Source organism: Notamacropus eugenii, chromosome 4, assembly GCF_028372415.1.
Source record: "Notamacropus eugenii isolate mMacEug1 chromosome 4, mMacEug1.pri_v2, whole genome shotgun sequence".
Taxonomy (NCBI): domain Eukaryota; kingdom Metazoa; phylum Chordata; class Mammalia; order Diprotodontia; family Macropodidae; genus Notamacropus; species Notamacropus eugenii.
In genome coordinates, this window is record NC_092875.1 from 208,782,979 (window position 1) to 208,801,834 (window position 18,856).

The window sequence follows — 18,856 nt, forward strand, 5'->3', positions numbered from 1 at the left end:
GGCTCAAGATGAAACTTCTTAGATTAGCATTCAATTCCTTAGAATCAGGCATCAACTTACCTTTAATGTTTTCTCAAACTATACCATTGTATGTGTGCTATTTGCCATACTTAACTATCAGCTGCTCCCTCATACATATTCTACACTATCTTTGTCATTTTATTCATGTAGTTTCTTTTGCTTAGAATGCCTTCTTCTTCCATTTTCACCTGTTGAAACCTTAGAAATCCACTAGCAATTCTTTGAATAAATGGATGAAAGGAAAGGTAGGACATTTCCAGAAACATTATGGGGAAAAGTGATGAGTCTGTAGAGTGAACTTAATCAGACTCAATCTAGACACTAACAAGAATGGAAGAGTTTCTGAAAAGAAAACTATATAGGTAGTCTCAAAAAATGTCTGAATCAAAGCATTATTCAAGAATTTTATGTTTTCTCAATTAAAATATAATACGGTTTTCTAATTATTAAATTTTTCCTCATTACGGTCTATAAAAACCTAGTAGACCACCTACTAGCAATCTTCCTTCAGTCTGCTCTATTAGTAATTTTAAGTCAGTCCCAAGTAACTATTACTCTATTATCCAAAACTGACAAAAAAAATATTTGTAAGTGAGCTGGAATTCTTGTATATCTTCATTTTTAAGCTATTTACAGTATCAGCATTGCTACTGAGGTGGTTGGTAATACAATTCCAGAAAAAATAATTTAAAAGATTAATTTGTTACATTTTAAATAATTTTCCTTCTAGAAACATACATATATGTATATGTGTGTATACACACACACACAAACGTATAGGGAAAAAAACATGATGCTTGTTGATAGTGATATAGAACAAGATTATTACAAAAAACCAATTATATCTTTTCATTTTCTTTTCCTTAATTAAAGCAAAAGGCATCATCACTATCTTTCTCAGCAGTAATCATGTGGAAGCTATATAGCACAGATACAGTAATTAACTTAACCTTATCACTTAACTATATTGGGTCACTGAAGTGAAGGGCAGTATCAAAGCTGAGAATCAATGCTTTAATACTAACATTCTAGAGCAGTTCAAAGATTGAATAATGCCATCTGAAATGGACAGGCTTTGTTCCTCTTTGCTTTGGAGGATAAATGTTCCAGTTCATAACTTTAATATGGCAGCTTAACCATTTAATCATTGTACATTAAAATATTATCAATATTATGTACATGTAACTACAAAATTACTTGTCAAAGTAATCAGATAGTACAGATTTTGTGCTTAAGTGCAACATGGGAGGCATTTTAGTCTTGTGAAAAGAACATAGATCACAGACTTTTTAAAAAAATATGGGGCTGTATGTCATCTGTTCATAATAATGAAAAACAAATTTTGAAATTCAAGAAAAAACAATAGTCAAAACTGCATATCTAATCATATACAGCTTAGAAGATTTTCATCTGATCTTCAAGCCTAATTCAGCCTAACAGGCTAATTTTTAAACAACATAAAATTTTTAATGCATTCAATCACAGCAATTTGTTTCATTTTTATTTATCACATATCCAAGTACTTCAGAATATATAGCAGTCTTCATTTGAATGTACATAGCCTTAAGTCATCTATTCATTGTTGCTAGTTAGATTTTAGCACATTTGTTACTTTCCTAAAGGATCAAAAATTCTGTTGCCAAGATAGTATTTTGAGTCCTTTCACTTTCACCAAGTCAGACACTAAATCATAAGGGACGATTATCAGCAAATTCTCTCCGACAGGCCCTAAGCCTGCTGAGGTAATGCAGCTGACAAACTTTGATGCGCCATGCCTGGGCACATTATGTTCACGTAGTGTGTACATCTGGGCACCCTTTATGGCGATGCAGCAAACAGCCAATCATTTATTCCACTCTAATTAGCACACATGTAAATCCTCACCAATCAAGCGACTCACAGGGTTCCTGTTGTGGCAGCCATACAGCAAACTGGCAGGACATATGAACAAAGTAGAAGAAGCAACTATTGAGTTTGATATGAACCTGCCGTCACACCACGGCTGGTTTCCCTCAGTTCTGACCATAACCGGCTCTCCCCTTCAAAACCCATCACTGAACCACAAGAGAAAAAGGTCAACAGGCAAACTGCTGATTGGCTTATATTCTTTTCTATCAGCTTCAGGAATATACCTAAAGCAACAATGCACTTCTCTTAACTAACAGCACAACTACAGTCAGAACAAAAAGTCAGGCTTTAGTTTCAAATATCCTACAGTGAGAAATTGAATGAGAACTTGAAACAATCACTACCTTATAACTTTTCCATAATTTGCTGTGGTACAAAAGTACCCATCAGGTGTCAATATCCACTTCTTTTCAATTCTCTTATAATTAAATTGCAGCTGAAGATTTAGCATGTCGTGTAGGTTAGTAAAATATATCTTGTATATGTATCACAACTCCAACAAATAATAGCCTATGTTTGAAATTAAATAAGCAGTCTTGTTTTACCAAACACTCAACTTAGTTCTTTCTTGAGTAATTTTTGGTGATATGGGAGGGAGGAAGTTCTGGGGAAGGGAAAGTGCCTATGCATCTGCTCCTTATTTGTCAACAGTAAGATATACATCAGTTCAGAAAAGTTTTCAACCTGTAGAGAACAGAATATCATAACACTGATATTTAATAAGTATATTGTTCCTTGTTGAATAATAGATATACGATGTTTTTTCCTAAAAATCTCAACTTTTTTTGTATTACTTGAATACTCATTTACCTTGACAGAACCAATTGTATCATAAAATTAATCAAGCAAATGATTTGAAATGCTTTAAGTAACACTATCAAGTTCAATTATTATAGTTATTTGGCAGTAAAAGAAACAAACTGAAGTAATTAAAATGATATAGACAGATAAGGAAGACTGAAAACTTCTGAAATAACTAGCCTTTCCTCTGGGGATAAGCAATTAGTTTGTGCAAAAATTATCTTACGTAAGTTCTTTTGTTACCAATGTTACCTATGTTCATTACTTTTAACTATATACATTCTTTTATCACATCATAATTCTTAAATGAAAGTCTTGCCTTGTAAGAGACATTAAGTAACTTATACCCCAGATTATGCTGCTGGTTTGTAAAAGAACCACTAATAAAACTTAGGTATTCTAAATATTTGTAATTAGATGAATAATGGAGAATGATACTATGGTATCACCATTTAGAAAACATAGAAAAAGATAGTTTCTTTTTTTCTAACACAATGTAAAATAAATAAACATATAGAGATGTAATTAAAATGAACAAGAAGTAATTTATTATTTATCTTGAATAAAAGTACACAAGGCAAAGCAAATTTAATAAGAAAAGGATGGAGTTATTTGGAGATGGATTCCACTGAAATATAAGGTGCATTAGATTCCATTTTAAGAGACAGTGATAGAAGGTAGTCAGCTGAACACAGAACCAAGCATACCAGAAACAGAAAAGTTGAAAGCTCCTACTATAAAAGGGGATGGCAGTTTTCATGGAAACTAGGTGACAGGCAAACTCCAAAGAGTAACAAGTCAATTAGTGTACTTACTGATAAAAGACATTCCACTTCTCCATCCTACGCCTTTGCATATTCTGTGGCTGCATGCCTACAGTGCATTTCCCTCTCCTCACATCTAGCTCTTCAAATCCCTCACTTCCTTCAAAGCTCACCATGTGTTAACCTCGGTTAGCCTTAATTTCCTTGTTGATATAATTGCAAATTCAGGTGTGGCTATATGAGAAAATAAATATGCAGAGGTCTGTATAATTGGTTTTGATGGGTATATGATTTCTGTATTAAATGTGATGAGTATATGATTCCAGGAGATTCACTCTAAAACAAAATCAAGGAAGCAAGTGGGCCAGATCATGCTAAAAGGAGACAACATTTCTACATTGTCTCTAGCTAGAAGTATGTGGTCAGTTAAATTAGAAGATACTCAGGAGGCAATATATTAGCACCTACACCACAGCATTGCTAGGAAGATCAAATGAGATAATATATGTAAAATGCTTTGTAAACCTTAACAGGTCATATAAATGATAGTTTGTATTACATGAAACCTATCAGAGGAATTGTACTCAGTTGTTAAGGCTTTCCCCATCCTGAATATGCCTTGTAAATTTTTCTGAATATTTTTGCATTTACTGATAAAAAAATAAACACATTGTTTCCTTCAATAAAACATAACCATCCTGAGAGGAAGGACTGGGTTTTTTTTGTCTTTGCATTCCCCAACCTCTACCACAGATGAGGTATATAAATAAATGTTTATTGAATAACTGATGTCACTGGCAGAAGATTACTTTAGCAAAATGGAATAAAATGTTTTCATCTATTTACCTAGAGTAGACACAAAAGCATTACATATATATGTATTTTAAAATAATGGAATGGCTAAAAAGGAGAATTTTATTAATCTAGTCAAGCTCTAGTATTATAAAATAACTTATCTCACAAATAGTTTAATTCTCTCAATAGTAGTGATCAAGAAACACAGGACCATATTAAACAGATGGTTACAACCATCAATATGATCATTTTCAGTGATTGTGCCTTCTAAAATAAAGGAGAAAAATACATGTATCCATATAAATATGCCAACAAACAAAATCTTCCAAGCCATGAAATGTGGAGATTTTCTACAAATTTCCAAAACAAAGCTAATGCAAAAGAAATACTAGGAGAGAAATAAGGAGACAGATATTACAGGTTAAGAGAATATAAAATACACTAACAGTAAAAGACTAACAGAGGCAGGGAGTAGGTGGGAGGAATGTCTAGGAGTCAATCATCAAATCTAAAATATGTATACTTAGTAAACACACAATAATTATGTAAATAGCATATTAGAACTGTGTATATTGTATAGATATTACATATATGCACACATATAATGCCTGATGTTTTTTTTAAAAAAAGAAAGGTTATTTAAAAAATAGAAAGGTTAAAAAAAGAAAGGCAGCTAAGTGTTACAGTTTAAGTTTCAGAATTTAAGTTTAGTTTTATATTTTCAGTGTTAAGATTTTACTTGTATTTGTCCACTAAATCCCCAAAAATAAATTTTATAAGTCACTAAATTAAATTGGATTAAAACAGTTACTGAATTATTCATCAATTCTAATTATTCAATAAGAAATCAATCAAATTATCTTTAGTTGCTGAAAACTATCTCAGATAATTTAGTGTAAACATAGCACCACATTAAAAAAACAGACATGTTTGTTGATCTACAAATTGTTACTATGCCTTTGTGTTGTATATGCAGGAGATTTGTTCTCACCTCCAAAGGAAAGTTCACAACTGACATCAAAACCATTTTTGACCTATTTCTTTTAATTTTCAAATTGTCAAAATGTCCAGTATTTGCTTCCTTCCTATTTATAAGACTCAGCTTATTAATTTTTAAACATGCTTTTACCTTATTAAATCACTAATAAAATGGAAGTATATACCGCTTCACCAAAACAACATTATTCTATGTTTTAGTATAACTTAAGGATGAAACCAGTTATTTTCCAAACTAGGAAAATTATTTATTTATTCCTACAACTTAAAAGCACATTTGTAAACACAGCAATCAACTTCAAAAAATAATTTTAAATGAATACATAATTTAAAATAAAGTATAAAATATTTAGGGAAATAACATATCAATTTGGACTATGAACAAAATACTCAAATGTATCGCCTAATATCCATCTTCCCAAGGTCACTGGGTATTTCAATAATCATTTCCTAAAAGAATCTCAAAATGAATCTTTTCTTACTTAAAGCACGAAGCAGTCTTTTTGATACACACTAGGGCTTTTTTTTTCTTAATTTATCCAATAATCCAGTGAACATTTATTTAGGGCCTATTATGACTCTGACGCTGGGATAAGCACTGACTACTACAGTTAATAAAAAGAAAGACAGCCCCCTGTTCTTAAAGAGTTTACAAATCTAGTTGAGGCATAAACAACTCACAAAAGAAAGCAAGAGTTGGAAATAGGAAACCAAGAAGTACCTGGCACAGAGGCTTCTTATTCCTTAGAGCTGAAACCAGACAAAAAAGGGAGTGAAAAATAATTTACATAATAAACTAACTGGTAGTAACAAGTACTAGAATTCAAATATGAAAATAAGGCCAAAAATAAGGAGAATAATAACTAGAAAATGATGAAACAAACGATAAAGAATCAAGAAATTGCAAGTATGTTAGACTAGCCCCTACACTTCTGTTAAATGCCAATTTTCACTCCACTCCTAAAAGATAAATATACTAACTTTACCGTAGTAGCATCCACATTGCTGTTCTTTTTGTCCTGTTTTCCTCCCTCTGCATCATTTTATATGTGTCTTCCCAGATTTATTTGTTAATTCTTTCAATTCACCATTTTGATGGTGTGACAAAATTCCATTATACTTTTAACATTCAACTTGTTCAGTCATTTACCAATTATTGGACACAAGTTTGTTCCCAGAGTTTTGCCAGTAAAAATGTACTGCTAAGCATACATCTGAGGAGATACTTCTTTTATTGTTTCTGTGGATGATGTGTGGGTAAATCTACCCAATTGACAGTTTGGTCAAAAGGAAAACCTATTTGTGTAATTCTGATGGTACAATTCTATATCACTTTCCAAATGATATGTGAACCCACCATTCCAGTAGCTTTCTATTAGCATTCCTATTTAACCAATGCTGCACAAGCACTGACTTTTGTTTTTTATTATCTTTGTCAATTTGAGTGTATTAAGTAAAAACTTTAAGTGACTTTAATTTACATGACTGTTTTTCCAGGCACTATGTTAGAGACTATGCGCTGTCATCTGACCTCATGGTCTGACCTATTTTTTTAAAAAAAAAATCTACTTTTGCCTAATATGCTACACATGTTTTCCTTTCAGTCTGAGAATAGATCAATCAATCAATCAACCAATGTTTGTGGAAAAATCACCACATGGAATCTATTTGTTTATGTACCATGGGAGACATCAAAATTATAATCCAGTTTGAGAATTCAAGGTATAAATACATGAAAATATTTCTAACTGTACAACATAAGGTTAGGTTATGTATGACCTTTCACTGTTCTCCTGATGTTTAATGGATGTATCTTATTTCTTCAAATATATTATATCTTCAAGAGCTGAAAATACTTTTATCATACATACATGTAGTATGTATATCTATATATATACACACAACAATAATAAAATAACAATATAGTAAAAATGTGGTAAGATGATAATAATCACTCACATATATGTAGTACCTTATATTTTGCAGTATTTTCCTCAAAACAACCTTAGTAATCCACAGAAGATACATAAACTCACAGAGAGAATAACACCTTCATTTTACAGATGAGGGGAAAAACAAGGTTGATTTGCTCAAGGTCACACAAATAATAAGATGAAAGGCAAACAAGGGTTACTGACTCAATAAATCAATAAAGTTATTAAGACCCTGCTCTATGCTATTTACTGTGTTGGGAGCTAGGGATTGAAAGAAGAAAAAGTAAAATATCCGTGCCCTCAAGAAGCTTACATTCTATTAGGAAAACAACAAGCATGCATAAAGTTTATATATCCAACAATAGCATAACATAGTGTGGTAAAAGTGCATGGTGAAGAATTCTGGAAATCAGGAAGACCCAATGCTGACATACCCTGGCTGTGTGGCCATGAGAAACTCTGAATATCCCAGGCAAAACTGTAAGACTTCATATTGCTGAGGTGTCAGTGCGAATGGATAGAGTTTCTCATGAGAAGCTCCTTAACACAGAAGAAATCATACATCTAACAAGCTGTGTGTATGTGTATTTGTGTATATATACATAATGGATACAAAATAATAAAGGGAAGGGGAGAGACACTAAGAACTAGTGCACCCAAGTCAGCACTCTTGCTAACAGATCACTTAGCACAGAGTTCTAGCATGTAGCAGCTTCAGAATAAATTTCTGTTAGCTCAATATAGCAAGGACCCTATACCACCTGAGTTAAGCAGAATCACTGTTTCATGCCAAAAGATTTCAGAAAGTCTCTAGCAGTGAAATAACAGTTAATGGGTACTGACTGCTTTAAATGAATTTAAGTTTTAAGAAACCATGAAATATAACAGGAACTAACTATAGGATGTCAAAGGGAAGCTTTTCTTTTCGCTCAGTTAAGATTTGCATAACTTCATAATCAGACATCCAATATTGCTGACTATTTTTAGGATGCATAGGTGTAAACACTCCTGAAGACGTGCTACAATGAGTTCCAAATTACTATGTAGCTATTGTGCAATTAATAAATATAAGCAGATTAGTTTTGAAAGATTTTCCTCAGACCAGGAAAATATATTTATGGAATTAATAGGAATATCACTAAGAGGAATTAAATAGTAGGGATTGGACTAGAAGATTTAGAAGTTCCTTTACACTCATAAATTAAAAACCTTTAATTTAAGGCAATCACCAAAATAGTTCAAAAAGAAATAAAACATATTAAAGATGTCACAGTATAATACATGGTGCTATAATGAATGAATGCAAGCACCTGAATGGTAGTATTAACTCTCTTTGTAACTATGACTGAAAAGAAACAGTTCATGAAGAACTGATCTTGCGGACAGTGAGTTCAAATCCCACTGTAATACACAGTGACTGCACGAACCTATGCAAGTCATTCAGCCTTTTGATAACCAAAGCAAGTTTGCACAGAAGGTGCCAATATTTATCCTCAGAGCAAGTTTCTTCACTTGGAGCTACCTATAATGATAAAAATCCAAGGTTGAAAATGCAAATAATGACCACAGTAAAACATTTTTAAATTTGGAAAAACACAGGCAATCTGGCATCAAAGATAGAATGCAAGACTAGTTATCAAGAACTGGGTTCAAAACCCACCCTGTATACTGAGCACAGGAACTTAACCACATAATACCACCAAGCAATTATCTTAATACTTTAAATTACTGAGAACTATGCTGGTCTACACTGATGGATAGAATCCTCATACCAAAAGTACCCAACACTGAAAAAAATCACAGCTCCAGACTATAAGTAAATAAATAAACAGATCTGAAGAGATGACAAAAACCAAACCTGTATTCAGAATTCTTTTCAACCATATATGATACATATTAATGGACATACCGTGGATTGAAAAATTTGTAACAGAAAAGAAAGCCAGTTTGATTTCTTCATTTCAGAGTGTCTCAAAATAATTATAAAGTATTTGAATGTGAATAATTACTTTCATTATAATTATAGCAATGCATTTTTAAGAGTTACAGAAATAGGAAAAGTACAAGTTTCCCCACTCTTTAGTTCATTTACACCCTGCCAAAGTTGGTAGTGATAAATAAAGAATTCCTACTGCCAAACAAACATTGCAATTCCAAACAACTAGACTGATAATAGGGAGGTGATGACAATAAATATTATAATCTTTCATGTACCGAATGTCCTCCCTTCTTATTCCACTTGTCTCAATACTTCTTTAAAGGCTCAACTCAAGTATATGTCCTATAGGAAGCTTTCCCTGATTCCCTTGGGTTAAAGTGTTTTCCCCATCCCCTCAAAATATCATAGAGCATTCTAGATGGGTCCCTCCTTTGTCCTATCACTCTATCTCATATTATACTCATCTCTGCAGATACTTTCTCCCCATAAGCTCTTTGAAATCAAAACTATTTTCCATGTTTACAAAGAGCAATCATTCAATAACTAATGAATTTGATTTTGAATAGAACAAAGCAATGAAAATATAATAAACAGATTCCTTTTTTAAAAAACATGCTTAACTGTGGACATAAAAATCAAACATATGTAATGAAAAGGGAAAAAATTCTGATCCCATTGAGGTTCTTTGACATATAATCTTCAAAATACATATTAAATTTAAGGAGTATATTAAATTTAATAAGGGATATCATGTTATCTATAACATATATTAAATTTAATAGTAAAAAATACCCTTATATTTATACCCCATTGAAGATCTTGTTGTTTAATTCTGAGTATTTGTAAATGATTTATTGATGCTCTTTTCATTATTACTGTAAGATTTTTGGCTCTTTTTCTAAACAAATATTTCTCAAATTCTACTTAGATACTTCTTAAAACATGGAGATAACCAAAGATTCTCAAAAACTATGTAGATTAGAAGCCCTAGTAGTTCATATCAGGATGACAATGTTGCGAGTCCAAGGATATGTCCTGTTTATACTTACTAGCTTTGGTAAATTACAAAGAAATTTATTACTGTAACCACTTTAACCCATGAAAACCATTCACAAAAATAGCTAAGTGATTTGATGAACTAGTGGTAGAACTAGCAAAACTGATGAAATCAGGGTGTCTATAACATAAAAGGTACTTAATTGTTTATTGATTGCTATACAAATCCAGTACAAGCTCTGGCAGGTTCTGATACGATAGAAGCAAGTATAGTCCAAGAAAAAAAGATATATCTATTTTCTCAGCGCCCTGATACACACACACACACACACACACACACACACACACACACACACACACACACAAATATAAAATGGGAAGTATAATACATCCTATGTCCTTGGGTTGTCATAGAAAATCAAATAAAAACAGAAAAGTTCCTCACTAGTATTTTACCAACTTATTGATGAACTCCTTGGCCATCACTGCCAAAGAAATAAAGAAAAATACAAAATGGTCCACAATCTTACACAATCTACTCCTACTTCTACAATGGCAATGGAGAAAAGGATGAAAGAAATGGAATGAAGAAAAGGAACAAAGATACCAAGGATCACATAGTTTTTATCAAAATGGCACTCTAAATTTGATGTTCTTATCTACTGAATAACGAATGAACAGAGAGAGTACAAGAAGAATTGAATAAATTAATTTTGACTTCTTTGTGTAAATGAAAAGAGAAGGCAAGACAGGGCAGGTAAGAGTAGGTACAGCCAGACTATGATGACCACAAAGTAGGTGCTTGGTACATTCAGACTGCCCCTTATCACCAAGATGAGTAAGGACTAGAATAGCCTGATAACATGAACATTGAATACAGCTAACTAACCACCAAGCCACATCTATGATTCACTGGCCCAAATGGTTTCCCTTTGGTTAGCAAACTCCTACCTTTCTTACTCTCCAAATACTAGTCATACTGAATACTCAAATGCCTAAGAGGAAACAAACCTCATGTTCTCCCTTGGAGAGGCAGTTATCACTGTCCATTCTCTCATTCCCATTGAATTCAATCCTACCCTTCAAATGACACACTGTAGCTCTACTTTCCCCTTCAACTGTGCTCTCCATAATTTTCACTCCATGATTAGCAATGTTCTCTTTATTTTAGACTTCTTATATTCCTTGCACTATCTGACTTAAAAAAGAACTGGCTCCCCTTTCCCTCAGATAACAATGCATCTGTGACCATCCTTGTTCATTACTAGTTCAAACTTTTCTCATAGGTGACCATATACTAGTCAGGGAAGCAAATCAGCATACTCCATAGGTCAGAAACCATTTTTCCCCTGAGAGGACACACAGTCCAAATCCAGATTCAGGCTGTGGATCACAGGCCATTCTGTCCTTTCTAAAGGAATTCAGTTCCTAGGGGGACAGTCGGAGAGGAAAGAGTGGACACCAATTAGCATGAGCTTGCCTGCCAGAAAAACATGAAAAAGCAGAGCAACTCAGGCAAGGGAAAACACCGAGACAACAGGCTCTCTGTAGCTGCCCAAAAGCAGAGGGACTCGGAGAATATCAACAGAAGCAAAAAAAAAAGCTAATGAGAACAAGAGCCCAAGTAACTTGATGGTTCGTGCCCAACTCTCTTGCCCCTTGACCATGCCCCTGGAGCCAGTCCCATTACACTCTTGCCTCTTCCTGTGGCACTCACAGGTCCCAGAACTGATGGCATTCCCTCTGCCTGGTGTCTGCAGTGGGTTCCCTCTGTGCATCCCTCCACCCCGGCAGCTTTGCTCTCCTCCTGGGCATTCCTGGGGGTGAGGGGACTATCCTCTCCCAGTTGTTTTTATTTCTATGGGCTTACCCCAGAGTATTAAAAGTAGCTTTGAAAAAAAAAAGAAAGGAATTCAGTTGTTAGCTCACAGTAATATGTCCAACTCTACCTCTTATTGTAGGATACTTCCTCATAGATATTAATGTTTTCTTTAATACCATTAACTCCAACTTCGTCAATCTACTCAACTGCCATGACCTACTATTCTTCTCCATCCTCATACCATGATGGTCATGACATCTTGCCCAAGTGTTCCACTTCCTTATGACTGAAAACTCTCAAGAGTTCTCTATCTGATCATAACCTCCTATAAAAATCTATGAAATGGCTTTCCAAGTAAACCATCATATCATCAACAAATAGAGATAGTGTTGTCTCTTCTCTGTCCAACTTTATTCCTTTTATTCCTTTCTCTTGTATTATTGCTGTTGCTAGCATTTCTAGAACTATAAAATATTAGAAGAGAGAGTGGGAAACTCATATGCCTACTTTCTCAAGTATAAAAGATTTATAAATACAGGTTTACACATCATCAAGGGCATCCTTGATGAGTGTAGTAGAAGAGACAGAATTTCATCATCACTATTATTTAGAACTCTGGACAGTATTCTCTTCTTTTTCTCCTTTTCTCCTTCGTTCTCAGCTAAAGATAGGGCCCTTTTCCCAAGGTCAATCACTCTTCTTGCAACTTTTGAATCCATGCCTTCCTATCTACTCTAGCAGTTGCAATTATCCCAGGTCCCCCTAATTTTCAAACTCTCCCAATTCATTAGCTCCTTCCCTGTTACTTACAAATATGCATAATTCTTTCTTCACTAAGCACTACTATTCTCTCATATTATGTCTCCCTTCTGTCAGAGTCAAAAACTTAGGAAAAGGTTACTGATACTATTTTCTTCCCTATTTCCTCCTCTACTTTTCAATTTCTTACAATCTGCCTTCCATGCTTTACCTAAGATTACCAGCAATCTTTTTATTGCTCACAACAATGGCCTCTTCTCTGTCTTCATCTTTCTTAATCTCTCTGCAACAACTGACTTTATTGATTACCCCTTTCTCCTGGATCTTCTACCTTCCCTGACTTTGTGTAATACATCTTATCTACCAATTCTCCTACCAGTTTAATTGTTCCTTCTCTGTCTCCCTTGCAGGATCATTATTCACATGTCCTATGTATGAATGCTTCCCAGGGCTTTGCCTTCTTCTCTCTCTACAGCCTGTAACTCCGTGATCTCATCATTTCCCAAAAGTTCAAGGAACATCTCTATGCAAGGACTCCCAGATCTATATATCCCACCCTCATCTTTCTCCTGAGCTCTAGCTCTAATCAACATCGGCCTATTAGTCATTCCCAATTGAATAATATATAGGTATTGCAAACTCAAGAAATGCAAAACAAAATTATCATTTGCCCCTCAAATACACCTTTCTTTCCATTTTCTCTATTTCTGTCAAGAATATCACCAATTTCACAAACTAACAAGTCAACTCTGATCTTTCATTTTCACTTACTCAATTTATCGAAATGATTTCATTAAAATTCCTTTCTTTTTCTTGTATGATTACTCACCTTGGCAGAGCAAATTACCTCTCACTACAATCCTAAAACTTTTGCATTTTGTAATACCATATTCCAAGTTTTGCTCTCATTTCTAGCAGAAGCTAAAAAGCATTCTATGATCCTGACTATGGTCCCTTGGCAATTTTATAACTTCTTGCTGAATGCTTCCAGTAATTATTTTCTTTGATGTGGAAACTCTGTATTTTGGCTATGAAGTTTCTGGAACTTTTCCTTTCCAAATTCCATTTAGGAGATAATAAGTGAATTCTATCTTTAGTTTGCTCTCTGGATCAAATAGACATGAGCAATTTTCATTTATGATTTCTTTAAATATTGTGTCTAGGCTTTTACTTACTCATGGGCTTCTGGGAGAGAATGATTCTTAAATTTATCTCTCCTTACTTCTTTCCAATGTTACCTGTTTTTATATGAAATAACTTATTTTTTTCAAATTTGTCATTTTGTTCTAATTTCTGTCTCATAGAGCATTCAATTTCTATATGGCCAATTCTAGTTTCCATAGGGTCATTTCTTACATAAGTTTTACCATTTTATCTTCTAAGCTATACTCCTTCCAATTCTACCCTCCAGGTATTTTCTTTTCTCATTTTTTATTTTTTGCTTCATTTCTTCTGGTATTCATGGAGTCCATGTAGAAAGTCTATTTTTTTCTGTTAAGTTTGTGCTTCAAACTGTTAGGGAATTACTCACTTCCTTTTTTGGGAAATCATGAAAATACCAATAATTTTTCACACTAGTCAGTGTTTTCTTTTATTTATCAATCTTTGCACAGCTTTAAGTTCCTGAACTGGGGTCCTGTGCCAAAACAAGGCTATACCAATAGTTGCTCTTTAGGGTGGGTCAGGTGGCCTTGCTTAATCTGGCTGCAGGTCTTCCTCCAGTTCTTGAACATACCACAACCTCATAGGGTTAAGTCCCCCTAGATCAGTGTTCAGGGTGTTATATTTTTCAAGACCATCTCTGGCATCCCAGGACGAACCTCAACAGTTCTTGGGTCCGAGGTATTCCAATCTGAGCTCTTTATCTTCACAAAGCCTGTTACCCAGTACTGTTACCCAGTATGTCCAAGACACCCTCCTCTGGCTCTAACAATGCTGGGGGTTTCTCTCAGGGAAGCCTTCCACTCCTACAGCCTCTGGCAGGCTGCTCCTGTCTCTGAAGGATCTCTAGTTATGCTGGGAGGCTCCTCGTGCAGGCACTAGCATTGCTGATGGATCTGTTTTCTACTGGCTTTGAGATTCTGGTTAATGTCTTGTGTTACTCTAGTGTGGAAGAGGTCATGTATTATACTTCAAATATATGCATATAGGCATTGGATTTCTTGATCATTATTCAGTCTGTTGAGAAGATCAGGGTTTTGCTGGTGTAAGGTTGTTGTTGATGGCATTTGTCCATTTTTGAAGAGGACCATGACATCAGGGAAATGATGACATGATTTGCAGTTGACTTTGATTTGAGTGAGGGAGGGCTGTGCAAGGTCACCAGTCTCACTTTCTCCTCCAGAGCCATCTGGGTCCACTTACCAGATATTCATCAGGACAACTGGAGATGATGCAGGATGCAATGGGTGACCCTGGCCCTTTTAGGCTAAGTCCTTTTCAGGTACTCACTTAGAGTGAGGTAATGCCCATTCACTGAACAGGCCTCTTTTAAGAAGTGAGTCAAGGGATGGCCCCTTTAATTAGAAAAAGAAAAAGAAAAAAATCAAGCTAGAGGGGAAGACCCTCAGAGTTGCCGTTCTAAAGAGAAACAGTTACCATTGGCATTCACTCTAAGCCATGAGGGCCCAAAAAACAGCAATTAAGTGGAGCTTGGGTAGGGAACTATTGTGGTCCAATCTATGAACTTCCAAGTGAACTGGATTTAAGCTTTCTTTCTTCTTTCACAAAACCTTAAAGCTGGTGTAAGCATGTAGGAGCAAAGCACACTGCCTCCTGGTCAAGCAGCCATCTCAGCTATAAGTCATCTTCTTCCCTTCTAAATGTTTTGCAATCTAGTCCTTACACCACCACTCAACTAAAATTATTCTCTCCAATATTATCAGTAATGTTAAATGCTTAATACAATGGCCTTCTATGCAAGTTTCACCCTTCTGAAGTTTGTAACACTATTGACCACTGCTTCCTCTGTCAAAATTCTCTCCTGCCTAGATGCTTTAAAGACACTGTTCTTTCTTAATCCTCCTGCTTCTCAGTCTCTTGCTGAATCATCAAAAAAATTTAGCCTCTCTCCCTCATATATGAGTATGCCCCCCACAGCAATGTCCTGGACCCTCTCCTCTCCTTTTTGGGAATCTCTTTAGAGTTCAAGACCTCAATTATCATCTCTATGCAAATGATGTTTATATACACATGCATATTTATATAAATATACGGTGAACCTTAAATGAAGAATTCTAAAATAAAGACAAGAATCAGACTAGGGCCCATCAGGAGACAAAATGGAAAGTGTTTAATTTAGAGTAAGAAGACAGAGATTTGAATCCTGGCTGTCTGACTTAATGTCTATGTGGCCAAAGCAAGTCCCTGAATCTCTCTGGGCTTCACTTTTTTCACATGTACAAAAGGTAGCCGGATTAGATGGACTCTGAGCTCCCTGAAATGCTAGTAATAAGAATCTACTATCCTACTAAATTGTTTTGTACTATACTACTAAACTGACTCTGTACATGTATTTTTATTTACTTATTTACGAATATGCTGTGTCCATTGCCCCATCCCACCCTTCATACCACTACCCTAAAAGAAACAAATGTTCTTGAAGAACAGATTCTTGCATTTGTCTTTATAACTGTAATGCCCAACACTCAAAGGGCATCATCACACACAACAGAAATTTGTTAACTGTTTGTTAATTGCAACAACACTACTTATCCGTGGCCCTTATCCAAAACGAGGCTTTTCTCTTCTTGAAATCTGTCCCAATTTATCTAGGCACTTGGGGTTTTTCCAAGGCAATTCTTCATAAATTTCACTAATTTATCTTCAGAGAAGGAATTTATGATCATACATGTGCTATCTACACATATGCATATATGTGCATATACATATACGTACACACATGTATGTACAAATAGTCCTCAGATGAAACCACTTGTCAAAGTGACCCTTTAATTTATATACAGATTTTATGAAACTGGACTTTTATATAGCCAGCTTATCTAAAGTGAATTATATAGGGAAACATCACTATTGCTGCTTCTACTTTTAACAGAACAAGAAACTTTTCCCTAGACAACATCTGTCTGAAGTTCAAAGGTCTTTGTGTTTCTTAATGTACATCTGCAGAAAATTCCTGAAGTGTAAAATTTCAATAATCACCATTAGAATAAACCTATATCACTTTCACTTGAACAATGTATAAAAGCCTTCACAATACCAGTATTAGGCAACTTCAGGACTTGTCAATTAATAACATTTATGCATTATTGACTTGTACATTATAACTCATAAATGTAATCATATGTGGAGGTATGCTATTGCATTAATTGAAAAAAATTGGATTTTTCCTTCAAATGTGACTTTTTGCATTATCAAGGTTTTTAATCTGTGATAAGTTCTGTAAGCAATGGAAACCTCAAGCCATTGATTTATGTCTTAATACATACATGCTGAGCTCTTCAAAAGAAAGACTCCAAAACAGCATGCACTGCAGATTGGGATTCAAACATAAAACAAAAGTTAAAATGTTAGCATTTTTTCTTGACTATATTGTAGTATATTAATTGTTGGTCTTGGTAATATAGCTTATTAGTTTTGCATAATTTAAGTTTTAATTCATCGTTTAATTTTTAATTAAGTACTTTTTTTCAAGATGAGCTTTCTAGTAAAATTTTAGTTAGTTGCTAAACACAGTATACATAAAACAATTCTTTGGCAGGATATACAGCAGTGCCATATTCTATATAATTTCTCAATGATCACAATTATAAAGGAAATCATTTTCATTTATATTCTGAAAAACTAACAGGGATTTTAATGTATCATTAACATTTAAATAATTTAAGCTTGGAAACTATGGCTGAACAACTAAAGACCTGATTCATAATAGCAAAACCTAATCACCTCCTTCACAAGAGGACTCTGTCGTGTTGTAGTCAAAAAATAGCATAGCTTTTTAGGATATTGCACTCTGCATTAAAAGCTAATTTGTGTTTTATTTTCCTGGGCAAACTACTGGGACCCATATTGCAGTAAGTATCAAGGAATAAAACATTCTCCTCATGGGAGAGGGAGAGAATGTTGCCCACCTATTATAACATCTAAAACTTAATGTGAATTAAGGGGTATCAGAGAAGGCTGATGAGGGAAGCTTTAACTTACATGTCAATTTATGAGTTTGGGTACATATCCTATTAAATTTTAAAGTTATCCTATCAACTGCTGTGTTGCATAGTTCTACCCTTAAGTTGCCTCTAATGCCTCTAAAGCTCTTCAAAGCAACACAGTCATTAACACAGTATTGTATCGCATCAACTGCAGAGGATTTTATGTCTTTTTTTTTTTTTAAAGAAAGTCACATTACAATAAACTTTTGTGGGTTATTAGCTTTATTCAATGTATTTCTTTCTAGTTTCACTTTAATTCATTTTTACACATTATGTACCCTCAGTAAAAACGAAAGCATATTAGAAAGACTGCACTTGGGAACTTGGAGGCATTATAAGAAGATGAACTAGCAAGAATGCTAAGATAGATAATAGGTAGTCTTTAATAGCTAGCATTTATGTAGTCCTTACCATGAGCCAGGCAATTTGCTAAGCACTTTATTTGATCCTCAACACAACCCGAGGAGCTAAGTGCTATGGTAAGATAGTTCTCCTCTGAATGATATTGTGAATGACAGAATTCTGATTTCTTTGTACCTCTGACACATATTGTACTCAGTAAAGTTACAACCTACCAGTACTCTACTCTACCATTGGCAGAGAGATTTTCAACTCACACTGGTAAAAATTCCTACACCAAGGAAATCAGAGGTCTAGTTCTATAAGTATGCTAATTTACATGACTCATGAACATTCAAAATATATTTACTTTCAAATTACTGGATCCTTATACACCTCTTTATCCATATTACCACTTTATTAATTTTAAGAAAATCAAGAAAAATTCTTTCTCTCTGTGTGTACGTGTGGGTTTTTTTAGAAGGGGCATCCATAGCTACAAACAATGATTCCATGATGCTTTTTTAAAACATTAAACACCTATTTGAAAGTAAAGTGAGCTAAATAAGATCAATAATAATAATTTCTTAAAGTGCTCTTGATTTTGATAAAAA

At 34.3% G+C, this 18,856-nt stretch overlaps 2 protein-coding genes across 6 annotated transcripts in view; one reads left to right on the forward strand and one right to left on the reverse strand.

Annotated features, from left to right (window-relative positions):
* Positions 1 to 18,856, reverse strand: part of ZNF407 (zinc finger protein 407) — a 609,391-nt gene that overhangs the window by 438,537 nt on the left and 151,998 nt on the right. The gene's annotated exons all lie outside the window — the stretch shown is intronic.
* LOC140500958 (small EDRK-rich factor 2-like) lies at positions 11,648 to 11,818 on the forward strand. The gene has a single exon (XM_072604091.1). The coding sequence runs from the start codon at positions 11,648 to 11,650 to the stop codon at positions 11,759 to 11,761; it is 114 nt and encodes a 37-aa protein (XP_072460192.1). The 3' UTR covers positions 11,762 to 11,818.